This window comes from Rhinolophus hipposideros (assembly GCF_964194185.1).
Source record: "Rhinolophus hipposideros genome assembly, chromosome: 2".
Taxonomy (NCBI): domain Eukaryota; kingdom Metazoa; phylum Chordata; class Mammalia; order Chiroptera; family Rhinolophidae; genus Rhinolophus; species Rhinolophus hipposideros.
The window spans coordinates 40,670,350-40,684,616 of NC_138048.1; the positions used below are offsets into that span (position 1 = coordinate 40,670,350).

Below are 14,267 nucleotides of genomic sequence, written 5' to 3' on the forward strand. Positions count from 1 at the left end.
ATAAGATAATACACAAACTGGAACTAGTTTGTTGGACGTGACATGCTAAAATACCTCCCAGACAGTTTTTTTTTTGCCTTATTTACAGTCTTTCATTCCACTATGATGCTTCTTCCAAAAGATATTCCCTTTATTCAAGTAAAAATATTAGGTAACTCAATTATGTTCTCTATACACCAATTTGTATCTCTATTAATTGGGATTATTTAAACACAATAACTTTAAAAGGCCATCAAAATAATTCTTCTACAAGGCAAAGAGATGCATTATATAAAATTTGCTTTCTATTATAAGAAATAAATGACTGAGGGGTCAAACTGTATTTGTACATAGTTATTATAAAAGGAATATCTTCTCAGCAAAAACAATTTAAACAATAGCACAAAATGATATTTTTTAAAAGGTAAAAATATTCCTCCAAGGGCTCCAATTTCCACCTGCCTTCCCATTCCCACACTCCATTTGTGGTAATGTCCCCACCCCCCAAAGATGTCCATGTCCTAACCCTTAGAATGTGTGAATACAGTACCTTATATGGGAAAAGGACTTGGCCAATGTGATTACGTCAATGAGCTTGAAATGGGGAGAGTATTTGGATTATTTGGGGTCAATATAATCACAAGCGTCCTTATAAAGGAACGAGGGAGGGAGGAGACTCAGAGTCAGAGAGAGAGTTGGAAGAGGCTACACAGCTATCTTTGAAAATGGAGGAAGAAGCCATGAACCGAGGAATACAGGCTGCCTCGAGAAGCTGGAAAAGGCAAGGAAGAAGTTTCTCCTCTAGCACTTCCGGAAGGAACACAGCATTGGAAATACCTTGATTTTGAGCCCAGTTAAAGCCATTTTGGACTTCTGATCTCCAGAACTATAGGACAGTAAATTTGTGTTGTTATAAGCCACTAAGACTGTGGTACTTTGTCACAGCAGCAATAGGAAATCAATACACCATTTAACCACTGCTGTACTTGTGTAGTCTTCCACAATATGTACAAAGGCCTGCTATGATTTTCTTTTATTATTCGTCCACCCTTATCAGGCCAACCCCTTATATTTGTGGGACTCAGGTGAGAGTGCAGATGGAAGCCCACATATCATACGTCTAAATATTTTTAAGTTAACAAGGTAACAAATTGTTAAGTAAAATGTGTCCTATCCTCCTACCTTAACAAATACAACCTCAAAACAAAAAATTTTTAATGTGAATCTGGTTTGTGTAAGACCAAATGTTGGCAAAATATCAAAGATGACCAATTTAATTATTATTACATAAGTGTGGGTATTCTCTTAATGGTCCATCTATGTTTGGAAGAGTCATACATAATTCATAAGCTATTACATAATTATGCCATAACTCCTTTTCTTTTTTTTACCACAATTCAGTTTCCCCTTCAGTGAACTGACTATTCATATGCTTTGCTTAGCCTTTTCTCTTTCTATTTGGGTTAACTATATTTTTGGGTAATACACTCAAGTTCCTTGTATTCTTGGTATTTATCCCCTCAGGTGCCTCCTGCTTCCAATAAATAATTTGAAAGGAAAAGTTAAAAGGCTACATACTTTTAAAGTTTGTCTCAAAGACAACATGTAGAATTATCTGATGGATTTGAACTTTTGTTGTCTTGCGTTGGTTTTGTTTTTTACTAATACAAGAATGCTAACATTTTATTGGTTTGTTTAAACTATTTACACCTATTGCATTGCTGTGATATTAGGTCTTATTTCAACCATCTTATTTTCAGTTATCTATTTGCCATACTTTTCAAGTTTATTTACTTATCCTAGTCTAATTCTCTGATTAGAAGAATTCTATTTTCCTATTCTATTTTAAAAGATCTACATCTTATTTCTGTTCTTATGATGGATAGCCCAGCTTATTAGGATTCATATTTATGATTATTTTTCATCAGAAAGTTTTAAAGTTTATCAATATCTAAATCTTCTCTCTACCAGAAAACCAAGAATACCTAAGCTCACTATCATATCCCTATAGTGCTGTACATCTCCACCCACACCCACCCCATAATGATATTATCTCGAACAGTGCTACTTAAATGTGGTCCATGTCCCAGCAATGGTCCACAAACTAATATCAGTTTGTGAAGAGAGACAGAGAGAGAGAGAGAGAGAGAGAGAGAGAGAGAGAGAGAGAGAGAGAGAGAGAGAAACTTTGTGCCGGTGTAAATCAACTGAATTACAAAGTGCACAGTTTAGTACAGCTGACTTTTTTTTTCTTAGCAAGATTTTCTCAATAAAAGAAGCAGTGTATTGATTTACATTCCTGTATAAACTCCTTATCTCATCTAAATGGATAACAAACTATTCTTGGACTGGCACTTGAGTAGCATCAGGCTAGAGTTTTAGTTCTAGATAGTTAGAATATGCTTTTGTATGTCGTCGCTTATTTAGTCAACAATAAAATTAACTAAGCTTGATGTTTATTTTCTTCAATGCTTTAAAAATACTCATTTATTCTTTTCTTTCATCCAGTGCTGCTGCTCAGAAAATTTAGTCTGACTTTTGTTGCTTTGTAGTTTACCTGCCCTCTGGAAACTTACCCTCTGGAAACTTTCAGCATTTGTTTTTGAACTTAGTGCTCTAAAATGTTAATTGAATGTGTCTAGGTGTAGTTTTCTCATCTATTCTGTTGTATGATCCCTTTCAAACTGAGGTTTTACATCTTCCATTCTGGAAATTTTCAATAATTATGTTTTCAAGTCTAACTTTCCTTCATTTATTTTACAATTACTCCAATAATATTGTTATTATTGGAGTGGGGGATCCACCTATCCCCCACAACTTCTTACTTTGTTTTATTTTCCAGCTTATTACCTTTTCCTAAAGTTTTCCTAGAATATTCTCCAACCTGATTTTCCAGCTCACTATTTTGTTCTTTGGCTGTATTCACTCTGCTATTCAATTATTAAACCCACCCATTGAGATCTTTACTTCAACAATAATGTATTGATATTCAATATCTCCATTTGGTTCTTCTTTGAAGCTTCCTGTTCCGTATTTCCTATATTCTCCATTATGTCTCTGAGGATATTTGCTGCTTTTATTTTAAATTTTTTGTCCATTATGTCCATTCACTCCAATTACTTCTATAATGATATTTTGTTTGTTTTGTCTTTTTTTATGTTTCTGGGTTCATAATGTGAGTTTGTGAGCTCATATTACCATGGTAAAATCACTTAGTTACTTTTGCAAATAAAGGACACTGGGAGAGAAGACTGAAAGTCTGGGCCTAGCCGTAATAGTTTAGGTAGTAGCGGGGTATGAGCATATCACAGCATGAAGGCCATGTGGCACTGCACTTTGGGCTCAACCACTCCTTCTGTGCCCTCCACCTACGAGATCCTTCCCGCCTGTCAGGTAAACTACCTAGTATGTATCCCAGGCATTACTCCTTTCTAAAACTAATCACAAAAAAATATTTTACAATTTGTTGTCCAGCCACAGGGAGTGAGTAAGGAGGTTGGTGGGAATGTTCACACACCCATTTGCACTCAACTCCAGCTAAATACCCCAGGACTCACCTAGTCGACCCAGGATCTACTATTCATACCAATTCAATCACTAACATTCATTGAATTGCCCTCTAGAGGCCCTTTACTTCATTACAGGGAGCTGATGCAGCAGCCTTGATTAGAATCTCCTTCAGCATGAAGAGTTCTAGTTTTGCTTCTTCCACTAAAATGACTAAAGCAGGTTTGTCCCACTTTTCTCAAAAATCTCCACAGAAACTATTTTTATGTAGGGCAGAACCTCGAATATAACTTTCCTACAAGTATATAATCTCATAATATAAGTACAAATGAGAAACTTCTCATTAAAATATTTTATTTATTTATTTCCTTCCATCACCATATATTTGATCCCCTTTTCCCTTTTAATCCATGTGCAGAAAAGGGTTATCATAGCCGGCCTGCAACTGCTATCCTTAGAAAGGCTTGCTTACAAGAGTGGCCCCTGGCTGGCATCTGGAACTTGATTAGAAAACTTTCTCTAAATGGTAACAGTGGCTCACTGTACTTACACTATTTGTACAAAATAATGTGGCTTATGCTGAACACCTCCTTTCCTTCTGAGAATCTGGAATTTCAGGGATTGTAGTCAGTCACAGAGGTACTGTATGCCTACATGCCAGCCCACAATAAAAACTCTGGAGCCTCGGCTCAGGCAAGTACCCCTGACAGACATGCCTCACATGTTGCTAGTGCTCGTTGCTGGCAGAATTAGTGCACCCTGTTCCGTTCCACTGGGAGACAACTCAGAAGCTTGTGAGTGGTTTTCTCCAGACCTGAGTCTGAGTTTTCTCACCTGAGTGCTTTTCCCTTTACCAATTTTGCTTTGTACATATTCCTTCCGGGAGATAAACAGCCATGGGTATGACCATCTGCCGAGTCCTGTGAGTGCTAGTGAATCACCAAATTTGGGGAGTAGTCTTGGAGACCCCTGACACAATCTACCTGTAAGCATATTAAACAATCTGAGTATATCTCAACATCTCTGCCTCTGGAATGCCTCCTCATATATACTGGGTGCCAGAGAGCACACCATTCACTTCCAATAAGGCAATGAAGATATAAATTAGAGTCATGTGACAAAGTAAACTTGCCTATCAAAATAACCTTGCCTAATGAGTAATAAGAATTAAAACAGTAATGAAGTTATCAGTGACAACAGCAAAATCCATGCTTTTTTCCTACAAAAAGTACTGAATAAAAACACAAGTTCAAGAGTGTTCAAAAATATTTTAATAGAACATATATAGCAGAGAGATCAAATACAGTTACAAATGATAAAAACTGACTACATAAAACAATTGTTTTTCTCTCTATTGAGAAAAACCACCTTGAGGGAAGTGAAGCTCTATACTACACCTCCTCCAAACCCAAATTATTCTAAGAACTCACCTCCTACACATGAGCACTGTCTGATATTTAATCTCCAGATCTCTTTAGAGAAATCTGTTAGTACAGCAGGCACAACTGAAAAAAAAAAAGAAAAGAAAAAAAAATCTCAAAAAGCTCCTCTGAAGAAAAAAACAAAAAACCTGAAGTTAGAGATATTCTCTAAAATTATATTATTGAAATATAAAGTGAAACTAATGAGCTCCCAAAGAAGAGTATCATAGGAAATATATCTGTTTGTTTGTTTTCAGTTTCCAAAGAAAATGTATAAGGAAAACTTGTTTTTAGTATATGTGCTGTCGAAGCGAGCACAGGAAAACTTGTTTTTATGTTGCAGCTTTCCGTTTTAGAAAAAAGACTTCATCATTTTATATGTGATATGGCTTTCTTGGCTTCTGCCATCTTCATAGAATTTGACTGAAATTTCATCTTGCAATACAGTGGGAATTTTTTTCTCTCTCTCTCCATATGCATGAACTTCACTTCCAGGCGCCCCAGTTTACATAATTTTTGAAATCCCACTCATCCTCATTTAGTTAGTATTTCATATCAGGGCCCCAAACTCTGCACATGAGCTCTTTTCCTTATCTGTCTTCAGATCTGATGCTCTCCTCATGACTAAGATGTAAAGCACTGATCTCAATGGATGAGCTCATCATGTCTTTTTACTTCTATGGGTTGCAATTTTGACTTTTTTACATGAGTTTCTGGCTACTCCAAACCTGTGCTGTTTCTTGAATGATGGTAAAATACTAAATTTTAAGAAAAGCGATTTATAATCTAATTAGAAATTACACAGAGACGTCATACATCATGTTGCATGTGCCATAAATTTGTATTGACATGTTAGGTGATATCTAAAATAAATTTTTTAAATGAGCTCTTGTACAGAAAACTTGAGAAAATATAAAGGCATTTTAAATTTAAAGCATTCATTCTGACAGTAGTTATTACAATTCAAGCAACTGAAGTTACATGTGGTAATTTCTCCTGTGTTACTCTCATTCATAAAATGCCTCTTCCTCTTTCTTTCTCCCAATATTTTCTTCCTAATATAAGAGTTTAAGGTCCCAATTAAATGGTACCGTGACATTCTCATATTTTATTCCTGGCACCCAGATCAATCCTGGCACAGCAGGCCTCAATAAATGTTATTTACTGTTGTTAAAAGAAGGGGAGAAGTGTAGTAGAAAAGAGTCTTTTGCAAATTAAATATAGACCTAATCCATTACCTCTCTCCACATCTAGAAGTAACTTTTCCTAGGATCTTGCTCTTGTCAGAGCATTCAAACCCTTTCTAGCATAGGATGAGAGTTTATCTGTGCATAGTGTGTTTGCTGACTCTCTGATGTCCTTGGTTCTGCCTCCCTATTCATAGGCCTACATTTGCTTTCTTCATGTCTTAGATGGATTCCAGAAACTTGATAACTAGAGAACTTGGCTATAAATTGAGATCACTCTGGACCAAATGGCCATTTATTATAGAGACAGACATTACTGAAGGAACAATTGAGATGATCATGCCCTAATGGTAAGATCCACCACTGTTTGACCTATGTTCTTCTATGCTCATTAGATGAAAATGACAGATTATAACCGTGACATTTAGGTCAGACAGATTTTAGCAACAAAAGCTGATTCTGAAGAATGTGTATAAAGAATTTTCCCAAGTCATACTGAATAGTAAAATCTTAACTTTGTGGTGAACTGCCTCCTGAGCTGTCAAACAAAAGGCATTTTTTTCTCAGGAGAAGGACCATAAACACACACGGAACTCTGCTAATTTTTCACAATGTAACCAGATTATTGGATTTCACCAAAGATCATGAATAACCAGCCACTGGAAGAAGAAACATCTTGAGTAGAAGGGAAACTCTTGACCTTCCTGAAGTCCAGCTGCTGCATTAAGGGAGGACAGTAGTGTAGCCTGCTTAACCTGCAGCCATGGCACTCTATGCCCCAAAGCTTTACCATGACTCCTCTATTACAGGTTTGAAATTTACTTCAACTATCCTGCAGGGTAGTCTGGTAGCTCTGGACTTACACAGGAGCCACACCACATCTTACAACGCTGTATTAATCAGGACTGTTGGTTGCAGTCAAATCCAAGTCAAACCAGTTTTAGTAAAAACAAGGAGAGTAACATTGACTTGTGTGATTGGAGAGTAGAGAGACAGAGAAGATGATATTCAATATAGGTGATCACGAGTCATACCATCCCCCCACCCGCACCACTCAATATTGTTTTTGTGTGTTACATTCACTCTCTTAAAGCACGGTAGGCATCTTCCATGTAGATAGGAAGGACATCTATTGTGAGTGCTGGACTCACATTCCAGCATCATACCTGGCAAGAGGCTCAATGACAGATCCAGCTGCCAATTCAGTTTTAGCATAATGACTGGCTTGGTTGGGGTCACCTGCACATTACTCAAATAGTCATTATTGTCATAATACATACAAAGTATGGCCAAAACACACCTCCTGTGATCAGAAGAGTGGAGTTCTGTTATTGATAGCCCCAACAGAACCACGTAGAGTGGGAACAGATGGTTCCTCTCTATGTAAGGGATGCTGAACAGCTGAGAACATTTGTTCACTTCAAATGTCTATATGCAAACTAAAGTTTGATAGGAATAGCTAGAGTCACTGGCATCATCTATCCTTGCTTACTCCATTCTGGCTCCATTGGCCCCCTTGCTGTTCTTAAACAAGCCATTCATACACCCCCACCTCAGAGCCTTTGCACTTCTATCTGGAATGCTTCCCCAGATAATCACATAGTTATTCCCTCATCTCCTGCAAGTCTGTGCTCAAATATCACCCTCTCAGTGAGGACCACACTAAAATGGCAACAGCCTACACCTCTACACACACACACACACACACACACACACACACACACACACACACACCCTAGTTCCCTACCCAGCTTTAGTTTTTTCCTAAGCATTTATCATTATTTAATATACTTGGTATTTTACTTATGTATTGTCTCAAGACAATAAGATGAAGACAGAAACTTTTTTCTGCTTCATTTCCTCACTCATATATGTCCAGCCCCTAGTACAATGCCTGACATGTAATCGGTGCTCATTAAATACTTGATGAATAAACTAATGATGGACTCTAGCAGGGGTGCCTTATCACTCTCAGTGTTAGCTAATGTACTCACACAGTACAGCATTATACAGAAAAGGGAAAGGAAGTACAGAACAGAACAAGTACACAAATACAATCCTCATTTATTGATCTCCCCTGGCTATCACAGTTTAGCAAAGTACATCCTGACCTCAGTGCTGTGGAACTCAATCAAAGGTGGGTTTTCCACAGTTCTCTGAGAGGAGTGCTAAGACGCCCTTAGATCCATTCAAGCCCTACCTCTGTCCTTGTTATGTTTGCACAATCTGCAGGACTAAGTAGCTGCTTGGTTTCCTAATCCCCACTCCCTTTCCCCACCAGGACTTAAATCCTATTTTTAATCTCAGCCCTAACACCTTACCTAGCCAGCAGGCTACATCCTGACTCCCAATCCAAAGCCACTGGCTGGGGTCCTACTTCACCTAGACAGACCACCTGGAATCAAGATGCTGCCAACAAATCAGAATATTGCCAGAACACAGAGAGTACTATTGCAACACCCCTCCACTAGACTGGAACACCTTCAAAACTGATTGGGCCTAATTTTCCTGGACTTGGACAATTCCCCATGGACCCCATGATTTCTATTGCAGCTCTACAACAGAGTTAGTTCCCCTAAGCTAATTCCTCCTGTTTTTCCCTTTCACTTGTAGGTTTCACGGCTATGCATGCCCCATCTTTGACCCTCTACCTGCCCTGGAAATTAGGGAAGAGTTTGATCACATTTACCCAGGGATAGCATAGTGTATTATTTACTCTAAACCGTCTTTCTGAAGTTTTATATGCCTTGTTTACATAGATATATAAAAATATAGAGTGAAGGGGAAAAATGGATGATTAAATAAAGTGGTTTTCCTTGTCATATTTATTTCCAGTGGATTGATTACTTGTTTGACCCCCCCAACAAACTTTGGATGACAAAATAATTTACTTGGCAAAAACTGCCCTGTCAAATTTTTCTGGATTCAGACTATGTAGGATTATGAGTACTGTGGTATCTACTAACCCCTGAACACCTCTAAAACCCCTCTAAGAATTAACAAAAGTCCTTTATGTTCTGGTTTATTTCCAAACTGGGGACCCCAAAGTTTAGAAATGAAATGGCACATTCAAAGCACTTTCAAAGTTCACAGTTGTCTGGAAATGGACCCACATACACCTGGCAATTCGTTACAAATACTATTATCAATCAATGAAGAAAAGATGAATTATTTAATAAATATTGTTGAAACAACTGGCTAAGCATTTGGAAAAAAATTAAGCTGAATTTTTAATGGACTCTTTTCATTAAATTCCAGATGTATTAAATATTTAACTGTTAAAAAAATACCAGTATACTATGCGATGAAAAGATAGGATAATTTCTTTATAAGCTTAGAATTATCTAAACATAACTCAAAGCTTAGAAGACATAAAAGACTGTTCGGTTTGGCCACCTACAAATTAAAAATCTGTACAGTGAAAAGTACTATTAAAAAGTCAAAAGATAAACAAGTTGGGAAAAATATTTGGAAAAGATGACAGACAAGAGATCAATGTTCTCAATAATTAAACAGTTATTATAAGTCATTTTTAAAGATGAATAACCTAATAGAGATCATGTTTACAAAAAAAGAAATACAATGGACAAACAAAATGCCAAAATATGTTCATCCTCCCTAGTAATCAGGAAAATATGAATTAAAACAAGAAATAAGATTTTTCATCTATTAGATTGGCAAGATTATGCAACATGGATAACACCCTACTTTTATAATGTCTGTTTTGGTACTGTAATACTTTGTTATTAGGGAGTAATTTGATACAATTTCTTTAGATGGTAATTTTTGAAAAGAGATATGAAAAATGTAAGTGCACATATCCTATGACCCATCAAGTCCCCTTCAAGGAATTTATCCCATTCCCACAAGTGTGCAAAATTATCTGTTTATGAGTGCTCACTTTAGAATTGTTTGTAATAAAAATAATTTAAAAATAATAATCAAGAAGACAATAATAAATGGAATAATATGCTCCCATTAAAAACATATTGTATGTATTGATATACAAAGACTTCCAAATATACTGTTAAAAGGGGGGAAAGGGGCTGTAAAACAGTTTACAATAAAGTGTTTTGTCTTGGGGCAGTGAGAGGAGGGGAAGAAGGGAAGTCTCAACGCCTGATACAAAGATCAAAACTTAGGCGGCCAGCAGCAGGTCAGGCTATGATCCAAGTCATTGGTCCTGTTCATTAATTTTTGTATGACATTCATTCGAGAATTGCCCTGATTAATCACTGAGCAACCTGGGGGATCGCTCAAGCTGTCTTGCTGAATTAAGCTTGCTCCGCTGTTTGATGCTGATGTTTCAGACCTATAGTCTTTTCAGCGGGAATATCGTTCATTCCTTTTATCACGATACCTCTTATCTCCCATTCTCGTGCTGATGGGTTTGAATTGCTTTGAGAACAGACTTTCGAAATAAGATGTCCTTCTGTGACCTCCACGAAACAACTCTAACACCTGCGCAACACTGCTTTTGCTTTTATCCTATAGGAAATCTCTAAAATTTAATGACATTGACTGCAGCTATAGAGAAGGCTGAAAATATAAACTGTCCTTCCGAAAATATAAGCTGTCCCTCCCCGAAATCCAGGTGCTGTTTCAACAACATTTCTCACCAGCCCTTTCTGCAAGTGTTTCTCCTAGTTACACGTACGTCAGTGTCAACGATCTGGGAGACAACCAGACACTGAAGAGTACACGGTCCTGGAATTCACCAGCGCTTCACTGTTTCCCCTTCGCTTGACACTTAAGGGCGGCATAGCCGGATGTGTCTTGTCACCTCAAGAAACCATGAAACAGCCTCCCCACATACAAGTCAAAGGCACAATCGTGCAGGCCAGCATGTGAAAAGCACCCAGAAGGTTTTTCCCTAGCCACGAAAAGCCTGCCTCCAGCTCACTAGAAACAAAGAGCTTAGGCGGGAACGAGACCAAAGGAGACTACAATTCCCAGCAGGCGTAGAGGGAGCCGGGTCACGCAGGCGCAGCCCACACGCTGGGACGAGGGTCCTGCTGCGGGGCTTCTGGGAGAGAAAAATGGCAGCACCCGGGTTGCTGTCAGGCGTGGGCTGCCTCTTTGAGATGCCCGCAGCGCTGGGGCGTGTAAGCCGACCTTACAGCACGTCCCAGACCTTCGCGGAGGTGGCACGCATGCCCAAAAGGCAACTAACGAAGCTCGTGTTCCCGTTACAGGAACTCCAGCGGCACCTCCTCCCGGACTCGAGGCCAGTCCTTCACCTGAAGACCTTCGACCCGAGCCTGGAGGACATCGCCAGGGCGGAGAGTGTCTTCACCGCCACCACCCGGAACCGCATCGAGTACCTAAGCTCCGCGGAGCACCTTGACCACGCCCCGGACCTCCTCCGCCCTGAGGTGAGAGCGGGTTCCGACGGCCTTGGCAGGGCTTTTGCTGCCACCTAGTTCTCGATGCAAACGGAAGTAGGTTTTGTGTGGACGCACAAAATTAGTGCAACTAACTATGCAAATCTAGTTTTAGTCATTTTGGTCATGACTCTAGAAGACTTCAAAAGGTTTTAAAACCCAAACAAAGCGTTCGTAAAGTTACCTGTTTAACTTTTTCCTATTTAATCGAAGTAGGAAAAACAAAGGGAAGACTATGACAAGTGTAATAGTTTCACAAATGAGGTGATTCTTATCAGTGTCATTTTCACGCAACCTAAATTTCCTATCGTGTACAAAATATACATCGATGGCAATAACGTAGAAGACTTATGAAAACAACGTCGGTGAAATTCCGTGAGTGTGCCTTTTATGCATGTCATGAAGTTTAATAATGTTTTGTTCTAAGTCTGCTAAAAGAAAACTCAGATCTCTTTACATACAGTAAGTCCTCAACTTCCTGGATGGATTCCTGGAAACTGCGACGTTAAGCAAAACAACGTATAATGAATTCAGTTTTACTGTAGTCTGATATATAAATAAGAGTTAAGTTCCTGTGGCATATTTCTAGTCACAAAAATATCACCAAACTTATAAATACCCCCAAACACTTCTAATGTTAAACATTGAGATAAATGTGAGCTACGCATACGTTTAATAAAGATTAATAAAAAACAAGTAAGATAATTACTTTCCAACCTGTGTATTCCAGAGTTCAGGGCGCAATGTGGGAACCAGCGCTCCACTGGGCGCCACTCCCTTGCAGGGAGCACTCACATCCACACTCACTCATCATGGGACAATGTAGACAGGCCAGTTCCCTGAACTTGCACATCTTGGGGATGTGGGAGGACACCAGAGTACCTGGAGAAAAGCCATGCAGACATGGGTAGATGGTGCAAACTCCACACCTACAGTGGCCCTGGCTGCAAATTGATTTTGTTTTTCCCCTCATCAATGTCATAGCAAAACAAAGTTGAACAGAACAGTGTTATTCAAAGACCTGCTGTACGTGTAGTGTCTGTACCACTGCACTGAAACGTTTCCTTCTAATAAATACATTTAGAACTGGTGTAATAATTTAAGAGCATATCAATCATTTAATAATTTTGAGATGACATCGCTTTTCGATTTAAACTTCTAAATGGCTGGATTTTGGGTGCAATTCATTTTTTAAAATTTCAGTTTTATTATCGTTGGGTTTAATGTGGCAGAGGATTTGAAATTTATGCAGTACTCAGATCAATTCATTTTGAAGGACTGACCCGTTTTGCACAATATATAGCATCCCTGGCCCCTGCCCACTAAGTGCCATATAATCATATTGATAACCAAAAATGCCCTTACTAGTATTTTGACAACACCCTCCCTAGAGGGTGGTACTACCCTCATTTAGAACCACTCATTGTTATTGTTCCCCCTTCAATAAATACCATGTTAAAAAGCAAAGCCATGGATGTTAATGGTTACTATCAGGAATATTTTGTTGCTTTCTGTATTATAGAGGACTAAAGGAGAAAAACTTAATTGGAAAGAGAAGTCAAGAGAAAGGAATAACTTCTTAATAACAATGGCATTACAGAGTACTCTGAAAGTTTGTGGGGAAATGTGGTTCAAAATGTGTACTTTAAAGCCAGTTTTGTTGAAATGCTTCTGGTTTTTAACTTCTAAAAGCTTTGTAAATACGGAATGCTTAGTAAATGTTGCAGATGTTCTTGAGTAGCATAGTGTAATTAAAAGCACAGGTTCTGTATAGAAATGTCCTGAGTTCAAGTTCCAGCTCCTTCACTTTCTAGCTATATAATTTTGGGCCAGTTATTTTATTTCTCTCTGCCTCCACTTTTATCATCTGCTAAATGGAGATAATAACATTGCTTACCTGGTAGGGATGTTGTAAAAGTTAAATAAGAAAATACGTTAAGTGCTTAGAACAGCACCTGGCACATTGAAATCATTCAGTAGATAGTAGCTATATATTAGAATTTATATAAACCACTTTTTATGACGAAGGCAAGACTGAATAGTTTGATAGATTTTTGCGGCTAATACATCATATGATAAATATATATGTAAACTAGTACTCAGCTATCTTTGTTCTTGTATAAGGTGTGTTTCATAGGCAGAAGCAATGTTGGAAAATCCTCTCTAATAAAGGCTTTATTTTCATTGGCTCCAGAGGTTGAAGTCAGAGTCTCCAAAAAACCGGTATGTTGAAATTTAAAATCTGTCTGAACTACCTCTGAATTGACTAAGATGAATAGTAAATGTAGGGAGGTACAAGAAATCATAATTACTAAGTTCGTAGAAAGCGATTTCTTTCAAACAGCTAGTAAAGTAAGACATTTTATTAATGCCTGTGTATTTCTCTGAAGAAAAGGAAGTACATCTGGATTTTTTTTTAGTAGTCTTGCCACATTCTTGAGGAAATTTTCCCTGGTCCAATATTTTCCAGAGTAATTCTGTCATCATTCTATATTTGTTTTTATGAGAATGATCATCTAGTTTTACACTAATTTCAGAGGAAATGGTGTGTTTTTTCCTCCTATAATCTTTTATACCTTGCTAACTCATACATATACATCAATCAGGCAATCCCCAGTTTACCCAGGGCCAAATTATGTCCTTATTTTCCCAGCCAATCTGCTATCGTAGATTTCTGTCATTTCCTAATTTCCTATACTCCTTCTAAGAGATGCGGATTCTACCAATATGTAAGATATCCTCTTGTCAAAACTCACCCCCAGTTCCCCTCACCTTATTATGTCTCCATG

At 38.1% G+C, this 14,267-nt stretch overlaps 1 protein-coding gene across 5 annotated transcripts in view; it reads left to right on the forward strand.

Annotated features, from left to right (window-relative positions):
- The first annotated feature begins 11,063 nt into the window (after positions 1 to 11,063).
- The window catches only part of GTPBP8 (GTP binding protein 8), a 28,923-nt gene continuing 25,719 nt past the window's right edge, over positions 11,064 to 14,267 (forward strand). For 3 of the 5 annotated variants that reach the window (XM_081066905.1, XM_081066904.1, XM_081066906.1), the window contains exons 1-2: positions 11,108 to 11,469; positions 13,603 to 13,701. In XM_081066905.1, coding sequence (XP_080923031.1) covers positions 11,134 to 11,469; positions 13,603 to 13,701 — 435 coding nt within the window. In that variant the 5' untranslated portion in view covers positions 11,108 to 11,133. Of the gene's footprint in view, positions 11,470 to 13,602; positions 13,702 to 14,267 lie in introns of all 5 variants that reach the window. The other 2 variants (XM_081066908.1, XM_081066907.1) reach the window with 2 other exon arrangements.